General features: G+C 35.9%; 1 protein-coding gene and 1 long non-coding RNA gene across 6 annotated transcripts in view; both read right to left on the bottom strand.

The window, feature by feature from the left end:
• Positions 1-24,495, bottom strand: part of LOC142406190 (uncharacterized) — a 213,550-nt gene that overhangs the window by 126,400 nt on the left and 62,655 nt on the right. The window lies entirely within an intron of this gene.
• The window catches only part of CSPP1 (centrosome and spindle pole associated protein 1), a 68,027-nt gene that overhangs the window by 9,311 nt on the left and 34,221 nt on the right, over positions 1-24,495 (bottom strand). For all 4 annotated transcript variants that reach the window (XM_075494767.1, XM_075494769.1, XM_075494768.1 and 1 more), the window contains 14 exons: positions 23,163-23,241; positions 22,707-22,827; positions 20,666-20,813; positions 18,122-18,274; positions 15,568-15,680; positions 14,314-14,463; positions 12,930-13,076; positions 11,995-12,099; positions 10,810-10,876; positions 9,237-9,357; positions 8,375-8,520; positions 7,667-7,807; positions 1,718-1,758; positions 380-443 (listed from right to left, as the gene is read on the bottom strand). In XM_075494767.1, the coding sequence (XP_075350882.1) occupies positions 380-443; positions 1,718-1,758; positions 7,667-7,807; positions 8,375-8,520; positions 9,237-9,357; positions 10,810-10,876; positions 11,995-12,099; positions 12,930-13,076; positions 14,314-14,463; positions 15,568-15,680; positions 18,122-18,274; positions 20,666-20,813; positions 22,707-22,827; positions 23,163-23,241 (1,596 nt within the window). The remainder of the gene's footprint in view (positions 1-379; positions 444-1,717; positions 1,759-7,666; positions 7,808-8,374; positions 8,521-9,236; positions 9,358-10,809; positions 10,877-11,994; positions 12,100-12,929; positions 13,077-14,313; positions 14,464-15,567; positions 15,681-18,121; positions 18,275-20,665; positions 20,814-22,706; positions 22,828-23,162; positions 23,242-24,495) is intronic.

The following is a 24,495-nucleotide window of genomic DNA, read 5'->3' as shown; positions in this document are numbered from 1 at the left end:
ACATTTGCTGAACAAATATTAGCTTTTCCTTACCCAAAGCTGCGAAGATGTCAAAAAAAGCTCCCTGACAAGGCTAACATCCCAGTTAGAGCACAATGAGCACGGAAAGATGCTTTCTCATGAAAAGATGTGAAGTGGTATAAGGCAAGTGAGCAGCATCATTAATTTTAGGTGTGACCTACACCAATTTATTGCAGTACAATTACATGAAGATCTGCATTTTAATTCGGAAGCATAATTTTCACATACTTTAAAACAATCAGCATAGCTACACCCACTGCAACTTTTAAAACAGTAGTAATCATTTTAGAGGCACATCATTACATTAAATGACATGTTTGGACACTCATAACATGGTTAAAGGGAGAAATAAACTCACCGATAAAAGCGCTATCCGATTCCAACAGTGAATTTTTCAAGAATTCATTAGATTCATTCCTGAGCTACAAAAATGAAACAGAAGACATGCAAATTCAGATGCGCCAATATCTTTCTAGGGCCAAATTATAATTAATGTAAATTAATTGCCAAACTTCTGCAAAGCAAACAGCAGCTCTACAGTGTTCTGTACTATTCCTTACTTTATGGTTATAAAAAAACTATACCTTTTTAAATAACTCATGTTCTCTTTAAGCATTAGGGTTTTTTTACTTTTCTGTAATAATCCCATTTGCTGAAATTGCCTACACATGGCAACTGTTGTGGTGATTTGTGTAACACAGACATTTCCACCAAGAAAAACATCCCCATCACTCTGCTTGAGTTTCAGAACAGTCAGCACTAGAAGTGAGCTTTGCACCTAAGGTTCGTATGAAGTATTGATCAAATGAAGAATGATTCCTTATGTTTCACATCCCACCACATACAATCTTTGCTATTAAAGCATTAAAATAACGAATTTCTTCATAGTAATAACAGGCACTAAGAGCAATACTTCTAGTTCACTGCATAGTTGCAACCATTTGTTACAGAAATTCTACTATAGAATAATTTATGTTGAAACCCACTCTGAAATCAAAGCAGTAGAAACTATCAGAGGAAACAGAAGAAGAGAAAACATTGCTCTGAAAGAATTTCAGGCAATAAATTACAACTATAAAATGCGTTAAGGTTTGGGTTTTTTTAAATAAAAAAATATTTCATTTCTGCGTGTAGTTACAGCATTATCCTTGAGGCTAATGGCTTTGCTCTTGCACAGTCTTCCATTTTGCATGGTTTCACATTCCCATGAGACACAATTGAACTCTGTTATTCTGTAGTTTGGGTTAGTGCAGAATTCTAATTTGATAGCACTTTATTTCGCTCTTTTCACCAAGTCAGAAAATAAACATCCCATTTGAGACAACGGATCTAATTATTTACTGCCATGGGCATCACTTAGGCCACCTGAATTCAGAGCAACTGCTTCTGGCTTGGCTTTTTCTACTAATTCCCACCCCCAGCAGCAATCTAACATCACATGAATATAAAATAAGTACCAATAAATCTAAAAATAAGCGAGTTAAAGAATCAAACTATCTCTACGTACAAAGATAAACAACTTGTATGTCAAGTTTAAAGAAGCTGTTACTCATTGTATTGACAAGCAAGAGAAGTAAGCAAGCTTGCTGTCTTGTTACTTAAGTGTAATTTCTTTCTCTGAATCTGTGAAAGACACAGTATTTCTCATACTTGAAAAAGGCAAAGTAATACAATTAAAAAACTGTTTTATTCTTACCAGTCCCATGGTTTGTGGGTTACCGCCAGAAGCAGAATCATCTTGATCAACAAAAGCCACATAGGCAAGGGACAAAACGATAGTATTGACATAAAAACAGTTAATACTAAAACATTAAAAGTTTTATCAGCATATTATTACAAAAATGAAGACCACTATGCATTACTTCTTTAAAATTACACACACTGTAATGAATATTTTTAAAAAATATTTGAATGCAATGTTTATTCCAGTTTCCTTATGTCAATTTAAGTAGAATCAGAGAAATCAAACAGAACTCAGTAGTATATTATTTCTTAGAATGTTGAGCATGTGCAAGCCCTTCTTAAGGCTGGATTCATCAGTTTCTCCCAAAGAGCAAACATACTTTTCACACTAGAACTATATTGTTCATCGCTAATAAGAATCAACCATTTCCCATCTTGTTCAAAACCTGATTTGTTATCCAGAAAAAGGAAGCATAACTATTTTCATGGCTATTGAAAACCATTTTTTTTAAGAAGATATAATCACACTCCATTAAATGCTAAAATTGCACTAAATTGTGCTGAATTCTGAACAAAGTTCTCTATACTGCAACAGTCAGAACTACTTTTGTGCTATGTTCACAACAACATTGTAAACACTTGTTATAGAAAGGTCATGGCCAAGTGTTGACGGAATAATGTAAAATATCAGTTTGTGGGAAGGCAGAATGGTTTAAGCCATCAAAGAAACACCTTAGGGCACAAAAGGTTGCTGCATGAATACTTGGTTTCTCTCTTTTACCCTCATGTTTCGTTTGTTGATTCCTTAAGATCTTTATTATTTGAATTACTGCATCTTAAACAATATCCAAGCTAGCAAGAAATGTTTTTTCATCATATGTTCTGCACACTGCTGAATCCTAATGCAACTGGAACATGGTACTGAGAAAACACACCAGGTTAAGTAACTTCAGCTGAAAAAGCATTTAAACAGAAACCTACTTTCCAAAGTGTACCCAAGAACTCAAAGTTGATGGCCGCCTTACTATAATATAGATTATCGCCCCTTCTCTAGCATAAGTATTTTGGTTTTCTTGACATCATCTTCACATATTAAATTTTATACGTAATATTTTTCTTATATTAAAAACATTTGTGAATTTTAAAAAAAAAAAAAAAAAAACCAAACCCACAAAGAGTGGAAGTTAATGGTATTCAGCATCCCAGTGGTTGCTAGTGCTAAACTGCAACACTTTAAACTCCATCTGAGCTTCACAGCTAGGACACAAAAACACCAATAGAGAGAAATCTCTAATTTATCAATTTTTGTTTAAACTTGCTATGAACCAAGTAGAACAACAAACCAATACCGTGTCAAATTTCAAAAATTACAAAGCCAAAAATGAATTATTTCTTCCGTAATTAGGGATCACCTGAGCCATGTATTTCCTGACCTCACTTTGGTTTTTTGCCATTATTTTTAGTGGTTGTCCTGGTTTCAGCTGGCATAGAGCTAATTTTCTTCCTAGTAGCTGGTATAGTGCTGTGTTTTGGATTTAGGATGAGAATAATGTGATAACACACTGATGTTTTAGTTGTTGCTAAGGAGTGCTTACACTGGTCAAGGGCTTTTCAGCTTCCCATGCTCTGCCAGGGGCACAAGAAGCTGGGAGGGGGCACAGCCAAACTGGCCCAAGGGCTATTCCATACCATATGGCGTCATGCTCAGTATAGAAACTGGGGGGAGTCCGCTGGGGGACAGTGATCGCTGCTCGGGGACGGGCTGGGTATCACTTGGTGGGTGGTAAGTGGTTGCATCACTTGGGTTCCCCCCCCCCCCGGTGTTTTGTTCCTCTCTCTCTCATAGTTTTCCTTTTCATTACTATTTGTCATCATCATCATCATTATTATTACTATTTTATTTCAATTATTAAACTGTTCTTATCTCAGCCCACAAGTTTTCTTTCTTTTGTTCTTCAGATTCTCTCCCCCATCCCACCGGGGGGGGCGGGGGGGGGGGGGGGGGGGTGAGCGAGCAGCTGTGTGGTTCTCAGTGGCCGACTAAAGCTAAACCACGACAGTCCCATCAAGAGCTAGACCGAGGGAGTCAGGAGTCTCATTTATATGTAATTGAAGCTAAACATTACAACAGTTCTGTAGTTAAAACTCCTGGATACTCAAAAAATATTTATTCTACATTCCAGACATCTGCTTGCCAGGAATAGGCATGTTTGCATAGCTAAACAGTCCTGTTTGTATCAACAGAACTCAAGACTAATGATGTTCTCCCCTAGGTGGGACATCTCAACAACCACTTTGACTAGCAAGAAGGATGTCATTTCACAGTAAACTCTGTTGGATGAAATCGGTTCTCCTGGCTTCTGGCAGGGTGTAATAATCAGAGCAGGAGACTGCAGAAAGCCCCAAGAGTGAACGTACGCTCAGCGTGCCGAGCACACCGCGTTTGCCGCTTTCAAAGAGAGGCTGAGAGGTTGAACTAGACAGTGATCATTTCACAGAGGGAAGTACTTGTCTAAGGATAAAAACCTCAACTCTGGAGAGCACAGAGAACCATTCTGAAAGTTAATCTAACAATGACCCCATGCACGCTGGAAATACAAGGAAGTAAAACTGAAGTTACTCTTCTTATTTGGTTTAAGTCTTCAAATAAAATATTTGATAAGATAGTTTGCTAGACAGAGATGCAAGAAATAAAAACTTATTCACTGTGTAGCTAACCTTCTGTCTAGCATCAAAAACCATAGCACACGGGCTGTCACTCCTCCTGGACTGACAACCAGCCCATTCCCAATACGCTACTCCAGTCAAGCAGAGCCCAGCACTGCAGCGCAACAACATCAAACCTGCTCCTCTGTCTTTCCCTCCTATCCCCCAAATTATTAATCATCCAGAAGTCTGCAAAAGACTGCTTTATTTATAGGGACACAGCAACCATTTAAAAAATTTGGGACAGTTAAAATACCATTAATTTCTCAGGTTATAGTTCCACTAATAGTCCACATATTTCTCTTTTACATGTAGAGAAGGAAAAAAAAAAAAGAAAGAAAAAGCTTATCAGAGGGAAAACAGTATATAAAGCACGTAAGGTAAAGAACACTTACATATAGTGTGGGAAATCACATAAGCCTTTGCCACTACAGCCTATAATATGACATTTCTCCCACAGTACAAAAATACATATTACTTTAATTCATCTTTCTTTCTGCCTTAAATCAGACAGTAAAACCACTCATCTATTTTCAGTGAGAGGAAGATGATGAACGTGTCTCTGAGGAAAATAAACTGGAAATAGATACATGGCAACTAATTAAGTCTCTTGCTCAGTACACAGTGACAGACTATAAAGTTAAATGATGTTGTAAAGCAGTAGGAGAGAGAAAGAGAGAGGAAAAGCTGCTCAAGGATCCTCTAAAAGCATCACTGGAAAATCACTTTAAAAATTAGCTGCTTGTCTACCAACTAATCTAAATTGTCCAAGGAAATGCCTCTTTAGGTTGTCCCCATGTAAGCCTGCATTATCCATTTAGGATTAGCATATGTCTAAAATGACTGACTGTCCTTAAAATTAATGAAGAAGGCAAATTTGCTTTCTAGCTGTTGGAGGTTCGTCTCCAGACAACATTAAATTAAAGCCTTCTCAGACTGGCCTATTGAAACATATTCTAATGGCAGAAAAACAAAACCAAACCCCAAACAGATCTCAGGTGAAGCTAATGAATTATTTTTCACCATATCAATCAATCCCACAAAGGGCAAGACTGAAGACAACCCTATACATTCCATTTAGACATTAAATGATATTCAAGAGCTTGTAATTATGCTTATTTGCAACTGCGATGTTATGTTATCCATAAGCAACATTGCACACATTGCTTGAACACCAGCACATCTGTCCAAGATGGAATACGAATCATCTTTAACACTCACCAGGGTACCAAACAAAACACCCTGCAGGTAACTGTCACCCTTCAGATCTTGGTATCAATTTTGTTAATCTTACTCACATATGGGTCTATTAAGAGGTAACACAAACAAGCCTCAAAGCACGACCAGTGATAAGAAGAGGCATTCAGTTTTTCTGAAGCAGTATGGAAAGGTGTAACTATTTTCCTTTCATATGTGTTTGGGTATTTTTATGCCAAACTTTCACCTCATGTCTAAGCCTAAAAAAAGTCTAAGGGGCAATCTGAAATTGTACTGGGTGTCTGTGGCAAGGGGGGGCTGCAGGGGTGGCCGCTGTGAGAAGATGCCAGGGGCTGCCCTGTGCCAGGCACAGCTGGTACCGCAACAGACCCACTGCAGGAGCCCATCAGTCAAGCTTGTGGTGCCCCTGTGAAAACATATTTAAGCAAGGGCAAAACGAAGCACAGCAGTGAGGAGTGAGGACAACAGTGTGAGAAGCAGCCCTGCAGATACCAAGGTCAGAGAAGGAGCGGGAGGAGGTCCTCCAGGTGCCGGAGTAGAGATTCCCCTGCAGCCCCTGGAGGAGACCATGGTGAAACAGATGGAAAGGTGCAAGACGACAGGAGCAGCAGAGGGAAACCGCTGTGTACTGACCATAATTCCCTTCCTCCCTGGTCTGATGCCACTCATTACGTCAAAGGGACCGAGCGTAACCTGGGGTGGTACCAAGGAAGGAGAGCAGGGACATTGGGAGTGAAGGAGTGAAGTTGGGCATGCGGAAGGGGGCAGAAAAGGTGCAGTTTTGATGTTTGTCTTTTTGTTTCCCACTACTCAAAATCAGTAATTAAATATTTATTTAAATTGATAATAATTTGGTTAATTTTCCCCAAGTCGAGTCTGTTTTGCCCACAACAGCAACTGGTAAGCAATCTCCCTGTCTGTACCTCGGCCAACAAGCTTTATTCTTCCTGTTTCCCCTACTACCTCGCCAAGGGGCATGAGTGAGGGGACCTGTGCAGGCGAGCAGCTGGGTGGGAGTTTGGCTGCTAGCCAGACAATAAATTTACTTTCAGAAATAAAGTTACTTTCTCTTCAAAAATTTATTTAGGCCAGTCTGAATTAGAGACAAACACTTTTCTGAGAAATTTGTATCTTGTGCTCAAAACTGAGTTCATTTGTATAGTTGGAGCTGTAACTTTTGGAAAGGTTGAAGCAACTCTCACGATATTTTTAAATAACATCTAAAATAATTTGAGATACTGCTCTTTCATGACTGTTCATAAAAGATATCTGAATGAACACTACATTTGGAATTAAGTGCAGCATGCAAAAAGAGCCATTACATTTACTTTTCACTGCTTCTGCAATATGCAGCCAAAATATTTTACTGTGTTAGGATGTTAATATTTTACTATATTAGGATGATCTCTATTAAGTGATACAAGAAACATTTTCATTCTGGAACCTCAAACTAGTTATGATATCTTATGTGTGGTTTTTAAAGCAAAGCCTGTTTACAGATACAGATTTCTGAAACTTTGAAATAGTCAACCCAAGACTATGGAAATAAAAGAAATTTAATCCATTAAAAGGAGACCAAGGTGAAGACACACTGGCTGCATTTTAACCAATTCACACTTCAAAGCCATCTACTTCCTCGGTAAGGACTGAAAAAATGCCACAGGAACCTCCTTGCTAACGCCTTTATCACAAATCAGCTGAACAGTTTTACTACTCTGTAGTTTTCTTTAAGAAACAGTAACCAAACTACTACTTTCTCACATATTTCTGAAGTATGAAGCACTCATTAAATTACTTTCAGGGAACCAAAGAGAAACAGTCACAGTAATTAAAAAAAAAAAAAGGCATTCAATTTTTTAATGCTTTACATTATGACAGAATTTCAGCATTCTGGTGTTCTACTGTTTTGTACTGCAGTGCTGTACAGTACTGACATTGAACTTGAAAGAAGTAAAACTAGAGCTGGTGTTTTTTAATTCTTATCAAATACAAAACAAACAAAAATCACTGAAATTATCTCAGATTGTTCATTCCTTACCTTCTGTTTCTCTCCTCGTTCTCATTCTGTCAAGTTTCTTCTGCTGCTCCCTCAACAGTGCCTGCTGTTGAATCTCTAGAGTCTGGTCATCTTTTGGAGGATCAGGATACATGTGCCTCAAGCCCATACGCGTTTCAGAATCTAGAGCAAAAATATGAAATTTAAATTTTTCCCTAAACCAATGTTTCCAAAAAAACATTTTTAAAGAACTAGCTACACATACAAAGTCATAAAAAACATTAAAAATAATGGTGACAATGGCCAAGAGGATGAGACACTTTAGCAATGATTTTACAGTTTTACTATATCAAAAAATGTATTTTCTGGTAAAGGAGAAACAGAAAGTTACACAGAATCATAATTTGGTGGGTAAAAAAAAAAAAAAAATCAAATTCAGTCTACTTTCAGTAACATCATAGTATCAAATGCATAAGAAGTTTAAGCAGCAAGGACTAGAAGCTAGGTGAGTGCTCCGAGTGATAACTCGGCATTACAATACCATGAATTGTGTCCACTTATAGAAAACGGCCACACAGAGAGATATATATGCATACAAAATGCTGTCCACAGAGTATATTGTGTATGGGCAGTAGCTGTGAAGAGCCTGATTTTTATTTTTGTCTTTAAATCCTGGGTGGCGTGGAAGACTGAGGAAAACAACAGATATTTCACTACCTTTTTTCATCAATAACAAGAAGATCTACCTGCCTTTGTATTTAAGTTCATTAAATTCCCAGATATTCTGTATATTGACAGGATCTTGTGCCTCCTTTGATGAAGGTCGCCTTACTGGAGCCTGCAGACGAAGCCTGGCCATATCAAATATGTCCTTTGGATTCTTCTCTCGCCTCCCACTTGAAAAGTTTGTAAAACAAGCAGAATATAATTTAACACTGTAATATTAATGAGTTGGATGGAAATATAATATCGATAAAGCTCACATCTTTTATCCTTAAATAAAGCTATCAAAACAGGAAAATAAATTTGAAAGTAATGACATTGCATATTGTGTTATAAAAAGGGATAAGCTACTTAAAATCAAAAAAACCCCTCATACTTTATGGAGTGGAACTGAGAATGATGATCTGATGAGTCTTTTCCAACTAACTGGTATGATTAACTAATACATTTTGGAAGTAAACCAAATTTTTAAAATAAAAAGTGTATGATTTTCAATAAGAAAGAAAGTACTTCCACAGCAGTATGCTATTCATAAGCATATTCATCAGCAGTAGTACTGCAGTTTAAAGGCACAAATTATGCCCTAGGAAAAAGGTAATGATATAAAATCCTACCTCAGACATCTGTTTTAGACCTCTCTCCAAGACAAGAGTATTGCAACTTCTAATCTTAACCAGTACAGCCATTCTTACGCTAAACGTTAGTTAAGATTCTTGGAAAAACCCCATACACATTAGAAAAAAAATTAAGACAATTTTATGTACAAGTTCCATCTTTATATTTTCATTTCACTCATGTATATTGGCCAACCCATACTAGCTACTAATACACAGTAGCTTTGAGTTCCTGTGCAAAATCTAACTTTTAAAACTGAAGATTAAATTCTAACCGTGTAATCGGTACATCATCATCACTGGCCACATTTAGCAACTGTTCCTGCAGTCGCTTCTCTTCGCTACGAAGCTGTTTCCTCATCTCTGATAATTCATTTATCACATTCTTTCTTTCCTCTGGAATTTAACACAAATAATTTAAGAGTGTCAGAGACACTTTTCTGCCTACCTCATAAATGTAAGGTTTTTTTTTAAAAAAAAAAGAGATAATGAACTGTTAATTAAAACAAGGATTATACAAACACAAGAATCACAGCCTTTCATACACTAGAAATTAGGTCAGAACTTGTATTTTGAGACAGCACAAGGAGCAGATCTTCTGAACAGCAGAAAGCATGCAAACTTCAATGGAAATGTTTCGCTGTATTTAAAAAAGGAAAGCTATGAAATACCAGCAAGTGGGTGCTACCAGTAAATAGCCTTATTTTGAAATTAGCAAATCTACACAGTCCTCAGAGTCCCAGAGGCACATGACGGGAATTGAAGTGGTGTCAGCAAGCACACAACCTCCTTTCTGTTTCCTGACTCAAAAGTGAGATATCTGTCTGCTCCATGCAGACTCTCTTAAGTGTTCAAGAGTTCTAACTTCAAAACTTATTTTTAGTATGTGCTTATGTTGACTTTTTCGACCTACTTTGGGTCTAAGCTGTATTTTGTGGTCAGGACAGCATTCCTCCACAAGTTAAAACAGTTTCATAGATACCTTATTTTGCAAATAACACACTTAATAATTTGATATTAACTGACTTTTAGTCTGCGTCCAGAACCTAGCAGGCAAGCAAGTTTTATCCTCAAGCTTAAATCCTCAAACACAAGATTTAATTCATATGTCTTTATTTCTCTCATGACAGATGGTCTGAGTCAATCGATTTCCAAGAGCTACATTACGAACCACTCTGCCTTCCATTTACTGGAGGAGCCATAACTCCCCAGAATGGACCCAGGTACTGACTGCTGGGGGTTAGCATTTGTAGGACATCATTTACTGTTAACATTCCATGTGTTGTTTCTTTTGTACTTGTAAAGAAGAATCAGAAGAAAAATTACTGCTTTCCACCCACATATTGCCAAGATAACTAACATATAAAGAGCAAAGGAGATCCTCCCAGCATGTCTGAATCTTAAAACTAGCAGTGAAAGCTAAAAGGAACGAGCAGAAGATTAGGCAGATTAACAAAGGAAAGTAGAATTTAAGAGTTAGTAGTGCAATCCTCTACACATTGTGGGTCTAATCCATTACTCAGCCAATCCAAAACTCTCCCATTTTGCAATGTTCTGGTCACAGTGGTCACCACTGTCCTGACTGAAAGATCCAGCATTTCCCATGCAGATTATTCCATTATCAGAGTTTTTACCAAAAAATATTTCCTGATGAAGACACATAATAAATGCATTTTTGTTTTGTATTAATACTTCAGACATACCATACTAATACACTGATAATACTAAGACAGAGAGAACACCCACACAGAAATGCAAGACTATTCCTTTGCAGGCAAGAAAGAGAACTGTAACTGAGACCAATTTCGTTGTAACAGAAAGTGAGCTTGCAATAAAGACAATACCTACCAAATGCACGCAACTGATTTCTTCTAGCAGGGACAGGTGGAGAAGGAACCCTTGGTTGTGGAGGACCCTAGTGATCATAATTAATATGAAATGTTAATATGTCAAAAGAAGAAAATATAGCAGACATATGTACATTTTATTTCCTTATTTTATGTCCAATGTACATTAACTATCACTACTACTGGAAGACAGAATAGTAACCTTACAGGTTGTTAATGCCTAAGGTTTTTTAAATCTGATCTTTAAAAGTATAATCCAAATTACTATGATAATACCTATAATGCACTATTCAGAGATCTAGACAAAGCTATACCAAGTACTGCAAAGACACAGAAATAAACTGACCTTCCTCCAGAGCATTCTTAACATTTAGGGAAAGCAACAGTTTTAAATAAGGTTTAAGGTCTTAGTTAAAACATTTTCTGAAACTGCACTATAAAGTATTTTGCCAAATTATCATTTTCATGGCAAATTAATTTTTTAAATTTTTAGCCCAGTTCATACAGACAGTTGGCAAAAAAAACATTTCCAATAAAAAGTCAGAAGTGTAGCCTGAGATTCAAATATCATTTGAATATTAAATATCATTTGGGAGAAGTTTATTTTAAAAAAAACAAAACAAAACAAATAGTCCCAGGGAAGATGAAATCAAGTGAAAGAAATGAGTGGTCTTGGGACCACTACTGTAACTCATTTGTGATGCCAAGAAGAAAGTGAAGTGTATTAGGAGTTATAATCTTTTTGTACCTTCAAAAACATAAAACAATAATGTCTGTAGCTAGGAATCAACATTAAACTTCATGCCTGAGCTAAGTTCTGTTCTTCTCTGACTGAACACAATGAGTTGCTACATTAGATGTAAACTTTCTTATTCTTAACCTTGAGATTGTTAGACCCTTGGTAAGTGTCTGGACAGAGTATGTACACTCAAAAATGAGGTGCTCATTTATACAGAAAATGCACATGCAAAAAAAAATTAAAATAACACACCCCAAAAAAATTTCTTCAATATTTTGAATACAATTGAACATTAAATTTCAGAGCTACAAGACTGGCTAATATAAAGACTGTCTCCAGTTATTTGTGGTATTCCAGTAATAACTGGCAAACATTAAAAACCTGGTAGGATTTCATACACTGTACTGTCTTAAATAAATCAGTAAAAGTTTACTACAAAAATCATACTTGAGCATAGTAAGATATATGGCTCTCAGCAGAGGGAATCCTTTCTTCTTTTCTTATTGATTTGTTCTGAAGAGCAGAAACGATGGGAGAAGGCTGCCTTGAAAACTGCAAGAAGGGAAGCAAGACTGAAACTACATTCCTATAGATTCTGAATACAGTAGTATTTTGGACAGGAAGAGTTTTGTTACTATTTTTCATTTGACAGAAAAATGCTTTTGCTTATCTTAATTGAATTATTTTTGTATTTAATTTGCTTTCAACTCTTAACCGCATAAAATTATTGCAAAAATTATTTTATGTGATTTTATTTTCTACCTATAGTAATTTTAATACTTTTTTTTCCTATGATGTAGTTTTTTAAATTTATTAAGTTACATATCTTTTTTTTTTCCCTCTAGACACTCCCATTGTATCCGTTCATTTTAGAGAAATGACATGTAGAAATTTCTAGAAGAGAAACCGTTCTAGATTTTACTTAGAATTCTGATAGACAAAATCTATGTGATGGACTTCTTACATCATCCATGTCAAAGGAAAATAATTAAATTACAAAGAACATCATTGTTAAAGATGAACAGTCCTCTAAATTATATAACTTTATTTTTATTTGTATTTGGACTTCAGCAAAAGCAGGCCATGGTACTTCACAGCAGATATAAAAATCAACTATAGAGTGCAGCTTGCTCTTATTTATCTTGTTTTTACTTTTTTTTTTTAACGTGAATTTGATCAGCAAGATAAGTTTCCACTGTAGTATGTCTGATTGTTCAATCAGCTGTTCTCTGTGTGTGCACAAAGTGTACTGTAGCTTGATAAACTACGAGGGGAACAACACTGAAGGTAGAGGTCTAAGAAATCATGCAATTTCTTTAAAATTCAGTTATTTTTAAAAGTTAGGAAGAAGTATTTGTATCTTAAAAGTCACTGAAGCATACCATCTTCTTTTCCTCTTCCATCTTTTCTTTCTCAAAATATTGTCTAAGTTGTTCATCTTGCTTTTCTTCTTTTTCTTTTCTTCTTTTTTCTGCCTCTTTTTGCCTCTCTTCATCTAATCGAATTATTTCTTTATTTTTCAATCTTCGCTGTAACATGAACATTATTAGTACATAAAAAAGACTCAACATTATTAAAGTTTTGCTTTGTTTTTCTTTGAGAAGTTAAAATTACACATCAAAGTGACTAGTATGAAACGAAAAGCATATTTCATTAGGCTGACTTCAAACATTCAAATTAAAAACTATGCCATGCAAATATTAAATATCTGCAGTCCTGGCTCTGCTAACATCATTTAACAGAATTCATAATAAGTTCAATAAACACCAGTTTGTGTCCCCAGATCTGCTGCCAGTTAAGGCTAAACTGTAGGAGTCATTTCCAAAAATTCATTTCAAACAAAACATACTGCAAACATGCACCACCCTATCACAAGCCCACAGAGAAAATTATCATCCAGTCTCAATTTTAGTCTTGTGCCTATGAAAAGCGATGATACCAGTTAGCTTCCTACTCTATACTAGACCAGCTCTATTACCAAGAAGACAAGACTCATCCAACTAACTTGCTCATACTAAGGAAGATAATCTAGTATGTAAGCTAAGTGTTCTGTCTTAGAAATCTTGAAGTCCTACATCCTGAAGTGATCTTTCATAATCCCGCAGGGTACTGAAAAATTTTTCCATCTCTGATGGCCTTGTGTCCTTTTCCTACAATTATTTATGAGATTCTGAATTATGCAAATTCATTCAATTTTCCAAACCTGATAAATAAAGCTTTTGGGTTTGAATTAAATCACAAGTTTACCTCCATGAAAAGTGTTCATTAGATTTGCTTGGCATTCTTCCAAAACAAGCAGTATTCTTATCTCAAAGATATATCCTGGCCAATTCAAAAAAAGGCTTTACGAAATCTTCCTGTACAGCTACATTCAGAATACAAATAATTCCATGAGAGCTAGATTTAAGAGGCTAACAACAACAAAAAGTTAGTTTTGTTTTTTAATTCGCTGATTTGGCAAAGCTTTTTACTGGCCTCACAAACAATTTCCTTTAGAAAGGAGAGCACTGCTGTCAATTATAAAACCATACAATTTCTCTTAGAAGAATTATCAGTACTTCAAGTTGGTAGTATACCATAAAGAGTGAGAAGAACGTGCTAGTTAATACTGACAATTTCCTACCTGTCCTCTGGCTACTGTAGACTCATTTAAAAACAAAGACTAATTCACAGGACACTTCTCAGTTTACCTTCTTAATCTAGAGGACAAATATTACAAAGGGTTAGTTTAGGATGGAAAAAAGTCAAGGTATCAAAATACCACACCTCCTCCTCTTTCTTTCTTTTCTCTTCTTGTTCATCTTCATATGCTTTTTGAATTCTCATCCTCTGTTCAGCTAGTCGTTTTTCTTCTTTTTCTTCTTCCATTCTAAGTTTTTCTCGCTCTGCTTCTTCCCTACGTCTCTTTTCTTCAATCTAGAAAATAAAGCAAAGTAGTATTCAGCTGTCAATAGCCATCAATAATCTGATTAACAATATTTACCATCATGATCTTTTATGAGTTTTGCAGTACCTACTTGTGCACAGATCGTATGGAGCAACAGAAAGAATTCTAGGGCCAGTCTTACATTTCAGCTTCAGAATTCCTTTAAAATGAGTGATATTTTACTATTTCTTTTTGGCCACTATTTACGGAACAACCCTCCAGTAAGAACACTAATTATAAATGCTACTAATAAAACCTGAATATTTCCTAACACTTATTGTAGTCCTGGTGTGCTGGAATAACACTTTTCTTCACTGATTAAATAATGGAAGATGGGAAACCAAACCAAAAGACATAGCAATTATCCTTTTCCTTTCCACAATTATAATATTTTTAGACACAGCACTGAGTTACTGAAGCCAAAGGTCTGCCCATTCTTTATCCTTTCTGGCAGCACTATACATGGAAAAAAAACCTTGATCTTTTCTTTTTAAGAGATCCACATCAAACTACTGTATGCCATATGTATTCTTTTAAACTATCTAGGATTTCCTTGATATTGATATTTAATTAAATTGATATTTAATTCTTATGGCATAAGATTATACGTGAAGTATTATGGACAGAAGACAGAAGCTAGTAGAACAACAATCGCATTTTATATACCCATCAATTAATAACTACGCTATTATTGTCTCACTGATCACCATTTCATTCTGATGAACGTCCATTTGTATCTTACAGGCTTCCACAGGCAGGCATCTTTGTTTCTTTACATATTTATGTATGCAAACTTGTACTGTATGCACAGTTTGAGAACTCAATACTGTTATTTAGAGAGCTGTACTTAGAAAAAAAAAAAAGACAGAATCTAGATTAATGAAGCCAACTATTAATAGCATCACTTTTATAAGCATTTCTTATGTAGGGCAAAATCTGACAGACTCAATAGCATATAGATCCTAGTACACCTCTTGTGTACAGAACTGGCTATGATTGGATAAGGTCTTTGGTCAGCAGTGATGATTTACTTTGATTGTAATCCCTCTTTTTAAAATTTATTTAACCAGATGATAACTGGTGTGCACATTCACCTGTAGACGAAGAAAGTTCTTGTATGACTCCTGTCGCTTAAGATGCTGTGGAGATGGTGGTTCACCGAACACATTACCTCGAGCAAAAGGAGAGGTCTGTGCAAATGTAAAACCTGGATGGGGGAGGGGGAAGTTACAGATATAAATCAAAGCAAATTTAAGACAGCAAGCCAGAGTGAAGAAGCGGGAATCTGAGACACTTGTTTCAAAAGGTAGTTTATGACAGCCATAATTCAAGGCTATAGCTGAAAACAATAGCTGGGATTAAAAGTTCTTACGTTGTCTGCCTAGAATACTGTCAGGTTTTAACTGCTCAATTAATAACGTCCAAGTGAGTTGTCTTTTTACAAAATAACACCTATAAAAGTCATACATTCTACTGTCCAATCTGCAGTTTAGTATCTCAAAATGTTACCTGTAAGTTAATTAGAATAGAAAAGATTTTACATCTCATAACTTTACTGCTTGCAATTACTCTGACTTAGCACACGTAGTTCTGTTCCTTAGGTTTATTCACTCTTTAAAAACAGAACATCCTAACAGAGCAAATATTTAGGTAGAATAGCAATGGATGCTACAAAAAACAAAAGCCCAAAACTGGCAAATAAAATTCTAAGCAGTCAGAAAATTGAATTCTGCCAGTATAAGGTGCCTTCCATACTATGAAGTTTGAAGTGTCATGTCTCCTTTAGCCCTGAGTTATGAATGCATTATAACCATACAGTCCCAAAAGCTCTAGACAGGAGGATTAACTCAGATACCACATAGAACAGGTTTTGCAGAACAGGATCCCTACAGGAAGCAGAGGAGAAAGGAAAGTAAAGGAAAAGTAGCGTAAGTTGTGTCAACTTTTCAGCTGACACAGTATGTTCTTCATTCATATCATGTCTGCTCCAAAGGACAGTGCCTCAAGGCTGTGCAAGAGCCATAGCTCCACTGACCTGAGATGAACACAGCTGTAGCTGTTCTCATGTTCCCTCCTTACATTTCGCTATATGGTGATGCACCATCCAAGTCAGATGAAAGCAGAAATAACACATACACTTATCCCCATAGGAATGCACATGCTTACTGCTACAGCCCAGACTTAGGAGCATGTGCTTGCATACCGAGGAGTACACTTTGAGGTTAATAGTATTTTTCCTTACATGGAATCACTGTTTGAATCCTTCCAAAATATAACTAAACTTACATGTGGCTCTTTCAGGATGGATTTACTTCACACGGATATATTCCACGCAAAAAAGCAGAATAAAGTTTACATACCATTTGAAAGGCATGGACACAAGACAAGTTACTAAGGAACGTATCAAAGAATGAGCTTACTGTGTACCAGCTGCTGCCCTGCAAGTTCCTCTTTTAATGGGGTGGTGTAAAAAAACCAACCAACCAAAGAACCCCCAAAAAACCCACACCAAACCAAAACCAAACCAAAAAACAAAAAAAAAACCAAAACCACCACCACCACCACCACCCACACCAAAAACCCCAATCAAACAAAAACAAACAAAAAACCCAAACAACCAAAACCACCAAAACCTACACAAAGCCACTTCATTGCCTGACTAATCAAATGGAAGGTGCAAGACTATAAAGTTCTCATCACTGATCTGCACCACCTCTTGATCCCAAAGTAAGTGATCTAACCAGGGGACTCTTTGCTATTCTGCATTATTACTTTATTGGCCTTGCCTGTTTCACTTCTTACTAAATGGTTATATATACACTGTATTAGGGAGAAAGAGCAAGAGGGGGGACAGAAGGAACAAAAAAAATTGATTCTACAGCCAGTGGTCAGGACACTGAATTGCAATCCTGCAAAGGAGATCCATGCCCCAAATACCATGTAATTTTTTTTATATAGAAGTGCAACAGTTCAGACAGGAGAAAGAAAAGCAGCATCTAAGCTGACTTGAGGAGACCACCACCAATCCTGGCCTTTGTCCATCCCAGACCAGGGACAGGTCTGGAGTACCACAGTGCTCTCATTTAGATGTCTCACAAAACGTAGGAAGAGAAAGATGCATTAGTTTTTACATAGGAAAATAAAATAAAAACCCTAAAACTTGGAGGCAGTGCGCAGGGCTGCATATGTACCCAATTTACCTGTAACTTTTTAGAATTTAACCTAGTTACTGTACCAATTTCATCTCAACCTGTAACATCATACATCTGCAGACCCTCCTCCTCCTTTTATTTCCATCTTCTCTCCTACTATACGGTTGTCTTTTACTGTGTCATTTAGAAGTAAAACAAATATGTATGAAGATCTGATTAGATAATATTGAACCTGGAAAACTAATATACTGATCCTGACTGCTCAGTGCTAAAACAGTTATTAGTTATCATTACTGACAAGACAGATAAGAAAATACATTTTCAGTGCACACAGTGACAGCAATGAAGAAGTTTGGGAAAGAAGCATGATATTGACTTTGCAGGTAGAGAGCACTAACACTATCATAGGACTACTAGAAAGGAGTAAAGAAACTAGAGAATTTTGATCACTAAGACCTATAAGTAATTAGAGCTGTAATACAGTATTCTTAAAAACCTGCTATTTTATTTGTAGATGCTTCTGTGTTCTCAGGTCTTGGGGAGGCCAAACTTAGGTCAACAGATACAATAGCCCTTTTATCTTCATATAGTCTTGCCTCTGGATTATGATATGCATCTTCGTTTTGCTTGTGCATCATATTCAAGTCCGCTAAAGGAAAGGGGAAATAACCGTTTATAATATTTTATTCTCATAAAAGGCACGTTCACCACAGATTCTCAAAAATGCAGGGATTTTTGAGCAGACTCCATGTTTCCTGGGCATACCAACTATGGGAACAAAAAAAATTTAAGAAAAGACAAGAATATAGAAGCTATATCTGAAATAATAGCCATTAGGAATTCACTGATTAAAAGATTTATTTTGTGGTTTTCTTTTGCCAGGAATGATGCTTCACAGCAAACCTCCCCTCTCCCCTGCCCAAAAATGCTATGAAATGGAAAGATAAAGAGCTCAAAGACAAAAATGTCTTTGAGACATTTTGACAAAATGTCAAAAAGACAAAAACACACAAGTCTGTTAACAAGCGTGTATGTAGAAACCACCCCTTCTTCTATTTCCTTAAAGCTGTAAAATACGTTTGAGCTTAGTACTGGTATTCTAAGTACTGAATCTCTATTTGATTACTATTAAGGGCGATAAGCACAATTGAACCATTAAAGTGTATTTTGGTCTTCATGTCTTCAGTAATAATCCAGGTGCAGGTTTCTGTATGTAAGCAAAACAATGTCATCCAACATTTTCACCAAAATTTACATGGTGCCTCTCAGTTACCATAAAAATCCTGATCAAAGATGTTAATTTCAGCTCATTTTGAAGTGTTACCATACTATACCTAGAAGGCTTGTTTCAAAACAAAAAAGTACTACACAGTTTTCAGACTATCTTTTTAAGTAGCGTTTCTGATAATTATGAATTACTGTAGGAATCTGTGTGCTTAAATGACAAGAACTTTAAATCACATCCCTCTCTGTAAAGCAGCCTTTGCATACATCAGAGTCTCAAAAGCTATTTACAGGCATTTTCAAGAGAATAAAAACACAAGTCACACTGCATAAAAAAGAGACATGGCAGAAAGCACGTTATGTTTCACGACATTTGACTCATAGCCTATCCATCATGCTGCTAAACTATGGTGGGAAAAATAACTTCCCATGTGTAATTCAGGAAAACAGGTTAAGAAACTTCTTGCTCTTGGTTTCTCATTTACGGATGGAGATAAGCTTCTCAGCAGGTATTTGCAGAGCTCAGCCTAATAGGAGAGACCTACATTTTCCTCTGGCCCACTCTCCTCACGCCATTGTAAAGCCTAGAGAAAGAAGCCAGACGCTTAAACGCAGTGCCTGAAGTTAGGCAGTGTGAACACCTCTATCTGCTCTGGGGATAAACACAAGCTTGGATCCTCAACACAAGCTTCTAAACTTACTATTTGGGCACACAATCTTTAAAAAGCATTTAAACTTTACACCCTACCCTCAAACTACACTATGAATTTAGCCATATGTCGCTCAGGTGTCATAAAAACTGAAACTAATTATTTATATATAAACTCTTATCCAGTAAGTGGTCCATGCTTCAAAAATTCTCATATTTTATTACCAGGAGACATATTTAAAAAATCTAATTGGAAGTCAACATCATATTCCAGTAACAAGAAAATCAATTTATTTCACATTAGAAATCAATAGTTGGAAATCACATTAGAAATCAATAAAACTGTAAGACTCACTCACTCAGATGGCTAAAGGCAAGAACGAACAGAGCACAGGCCAATATTTTTAAATATACAAATCTAATTGTGCCTACCAAGTACTACTTTTGTTTTAGATAAACTATTCCTGTAGGGTTCACTAGGAACCGGGATCAGGAATTTGAGTTTTAATCTTACATCTGTCTCTGATTTACTGGAGGGGTGGATGAACAACTTGCCTGGATCATAGCTATCTCCCAGCTCACTACTCCCATCTTGTATAAAACAGCACTTGGAAAAAAATAAACCTTAAACATTACTGCTGACTGCTATTTATATAGCCATTTACCAGCAGTGTTACTTGGGGAAATTTAAATATTCCACTTAGCTTTATATATTTATTCAAACATGCTTCCATTTTCCATGTCACAAGTAGAGCTTTCTAAGCCCAGAAGTTATTTTAAAAAAGAAAAACAATAAAAAAACCTGTTCCTGGAAAATGTTTACATAAAAGTCTTCACAACAGACTTTAGCACATTTGTATTGCAGATGATTCTACAGCTTGTTTTCCTCCCTTCTCCCTTTACCATTGCATTGTCTTCACTTATAGTTGACATATCCTGTGTCTCCCATTTTGTTCAAGTTGTACTCTTTGAATTATTCTACAGAAATCAAAATAATTACTCACTTAAATATTCCTAGAGTGCATCTGCTTGAAACAAGTACATCTGTTTGTCAATAAAGGGCTACCAGCGTTACAAAACAAGGAACAATATATCTGAATAAGAGCCCTTAAGAGAGCAAGAAAACATCAATCTTGAAAAGACAACCCATAATTTTGGCAAACATACTTATCAGATTTCCTTTTGCATCTCTGAGAGGAGCACCACCACCACCTTTTCCCCAGGGGTTGTAATTCCTCATTTCTGCTTCTAACTTGGCTTCGTAGCGTTCCTTCTCTTCTCTCTCTTGTCTGCGTCGTTCCTCTCTCTCTCTTATCTAAAAACAAAAAAACCAGAGTCAGTTGCATAAAAATATCACATTAAGTATAATTTTAATAAAAAGTTAATGCTATCATTACCCATTCCCCCCATCTATATCAAGCAAATCACAAACATTTCACTGCCTATACTGCAGATAGTGCATTGAACCCTGTTGTCAAAATGTGCATGTCCAGTTGTACATAACCACAGAGAAACATACAGATACACATTGTAAGATATCCAACTTCCAGAAATGTTCACATCTGACACTTGCAGTAGATCAAAAGTCCCATATCTTTAGATCTTTGATACAGAAGTTTATACTGCCTGAAAATTAAACAGGCAAAATTCTACAATACTACAGCACTTGCTTCTCTCAACCTGGTGTATTTTGTTTAACCAAAACTTAGACTAGCAATGACATGAGATGAAGAAAGATTCCTAACAATAAATGCCTTAATAGAATGCTACACAATTCTATAACCATTCATGAAATAGTTTTCTGCAGTAATACATAATGATGTATGCAAATAACGCAGAACTGTTCATATTGTTTGTTCTTCCTTTTCTTCAAAATCAGGTTAAATTTCTATAACTAAGTTTCCTAATAACTTAATGTACCATTTGTAAAGAGAACAGCTGTTAAAAAAACCCCTCCATCTTCTATTCAAAGCTTTTAAAACATTAGCTACTATTTATGTAACTGAAATATATTAATGTATTTTTCTTAAGTTTGTTTCTTCTGTGTATTAGATAAACATTTCCCTTCATCAAGTAGTCAGACAATTTCATAAGATATATAATGAGTCAACACAAAGACCCATCTAGCCCCTTCGATTATTTACAAAAATGGTCAGTCAGGTTTGTCTATAGGGAAAAAAAAAAAAAAAAGCAGAATACCTTCTGTCGCTTTCAACCATAAGCAACATAATAACTTTGAAAGACTGTATCGTGCCATGTTTATTAGACCTTTACGTCAATTTGTGCAGTCTCTCATATGGCAAGATAAAATTTACTTCTAAGACTATAATGAGAAAATGCCTTCAGAGAAGCATAAGTCCAATGTCAGACACTATTCTTAAATTTTTATTTTATTCTTAATTTGACCTTGATTGGCAGCCTCTCCTTTATCCCTATGCACAATCATAATTAGAACTAGAGTATTTTTATAGCAATTATTTACCTCCACTGAAGAAATACATAAAGAAGAATAAGAAAACGTTAGTGCCACTGAACTAGGTTCTAGCAAAATCTCTTCTGAAATAACATGTCTTACCACCGTCAAATACGTTTTATAAATATAAACTCCCACAAGGTGCAGCAGCGAAAGGTCACTAAAATGAGTAGGGGACTAGGATGTCTACTGGAAGACAGGAGACTCCAGAAATTTGTCTAGTCTATCAGAAAGGAAGCTGAAAAGAGATAAGACACCACCTACAAACACACTGGAAGTAAACATTAGGGAAGCTTTTGAATTAGTATCCAAATGATCATGAAGAACTTAGTGAAATTAGAGTGTTCCTAATAATTATAGCAATAATGCTCAAAAGCAATCTTCCAATAGGAATATAAGAGCAATACAACTCATTGCTTTTAAGACGCAGGTTCTTATGTTTATGAAAATAATTACATAAAACTCCATGCCTGGAACTAATCTGTTTGCTGTCAGTCTTAACATTCTCTCTGCCTCTGACAAAAAAAATTGAAGACCTTACTGTCAACCTGAAGAGCTAAAATGAGCTAAAGCAGGATCAGAGGAATGGGAGGAAGGAAGTGAAGAAAGGAGGGAGAGTTAAGAAAGCTTTTTACTTGTAAACTACATAAATATGTTTGAAAGAGTACTACAGTTACAACCAATATATGTTAAGAAGTAAAAGAAGAAAGTGCCAAAAGCTTTATCACTGAGTACCTGCTGTTGTAATTCTTGTTGATAAGATAATGTTGCCTCTTTGGAAGGCTTTGTTTTTTCTTCAGAAAATACTCCTATGCTTCTTTGTCTGTCTCCTGTATTCCTCTGTCCAATGTTACTTCTGAATTAGAAAATCACACATATAAAAGGAAAACATCATAGGGGCCAGAGGAGGGGGAATTAAAAAAAAATTTTAAAATAAATCCCTGCTTGAAATATTTAAGAGCTGTTGTTTTCCACAGCCTGGCAATTTACAATCTCAAACATTTTCATAAATCCATATAAAAATAGGAGTTCACTGAATTATTGTTGAGATAGAAATTCTTAATTAGAAGTTTGCAGTGTTGTCTTTAACACACTTTATGTGTACATATATGTTGAGAGCAAAATACTCCCAACATGAAAAGCATATCAATACAGATAAATACAAAGAATATGAATACAGATAATACTTACACAGATTGCTCTACTGGGGCTTGGCCTAAAGGAGGATCCAGATTAGGTGTGGGTTGCATTCCCATCATACCTGTACCATCTACACAGCAAAAAAAAAAACTACTTTAAACTTCAAATGCTCAGATATAAAGATTTGCCATTACTTAAAAGAACAGAGCTCACTGCTCAAACTCTGTGACTGCAGAATTACAAACAGGACTCTCAACTTCTATAACGAACTTAGCTAATGCCCTCTAAAGCAAGAAATACAATGCCAAGGTACAAATCTATTTCTTACATTCAACTAAATCCCTTTAAAATTTAGAAGTGTCTTCATCAACATATTCTACAATGAACTAACAAAAAGAAATAACTCAACGTAACACTTGTCCTCATGCTTTCCAAACGTGTCCTCTATTGTGAGGAGAGCCCCATTGCCTCCTGCAGAAATGCAGGACATTTGGCATCTGTACTCTTACTGAAATAGGGCCTGCAGCTCTCTGCCACAGCGGGGCTTGGAACTACTGTGCACACTACTGCTTGTGTTCAAGACAGTATGCAATGCATCTCAAACAATTTCACACTTTCGAATTTTAAGCACTAGCAATACTCCAGTTTGTGACAACAAGCTTTAAGAAAACCTAACTCTCCTATGTGAATTTTAAGTATTAGTTTCTTTAATACTCTAAACTGTAAGCCATTTTACCCTAAACGTTATGTTGATACAACGGAAAACAAACAAACAAACAACAAAACACCAAAATAAAACACACACACACACAAAAACCAACCAAACAAAAAACCCCCAAGAAACTCCAAAACTTCTGTGAGTTAAAACTGTGGTCTGAAAATAAGATTACAAAGAAAAGGTAGAAAAGGTGCCTGGAACAACAAAAAAACAAAACCAAAAACAACAACAACAAAATCTTTCTCAAACCATAAGCTATTACATTTCAAGATAGGGAGAAATTTACACTGAAGAAAAAAGAAATATATAAAAACTTCTGCTCTTAAATCTCTAGCATCCCTGAAATTCCCCAATGGATACAAACCTCATTCAAATCAACCAGTAAAGAGTTATCATTGTAAGCTTTTTTCCTCCTTTATTTTAACTTTTCTATGAAGGTAGCACAACAACTTTCTAAAAGTATTTATGTTTTTTCCTCTAAAAAAGCAAAAAAAGAAAAAAAGAAAAACAAACAAACACCACACAATCCAGTCCCTCCCCACACACATCACAGTTGTTTCACTCGTGAAATCATCATGAAGCAGTCAAAGGGTAGATAAAAAAAAAGAGTTCTTAAAATAAAAAGTTTTATTACTTCATACAGTTCCTTTAAAAATATTTAAAATT

This window comes from Mycteria americana, chromosome 2 (genome assembly GCF_035582795.1).
Source record: "Mycteria americana isolate JAX WOST 10 ecotype Jacksonville Zoo and Gardens chromosome 2, USCA_MyAme_1.0, whole genome shotgun sequence".
Classification (NCBI taxonomy): Eukaryota; Metazoa; Chordata; class Aves; order Ciconiiformes; family Ciconiidae; genus Mycteria; species Mycteria americana.
This window is presented reverse-complemented; position numbering and strand designations above follow the sequence as displayed.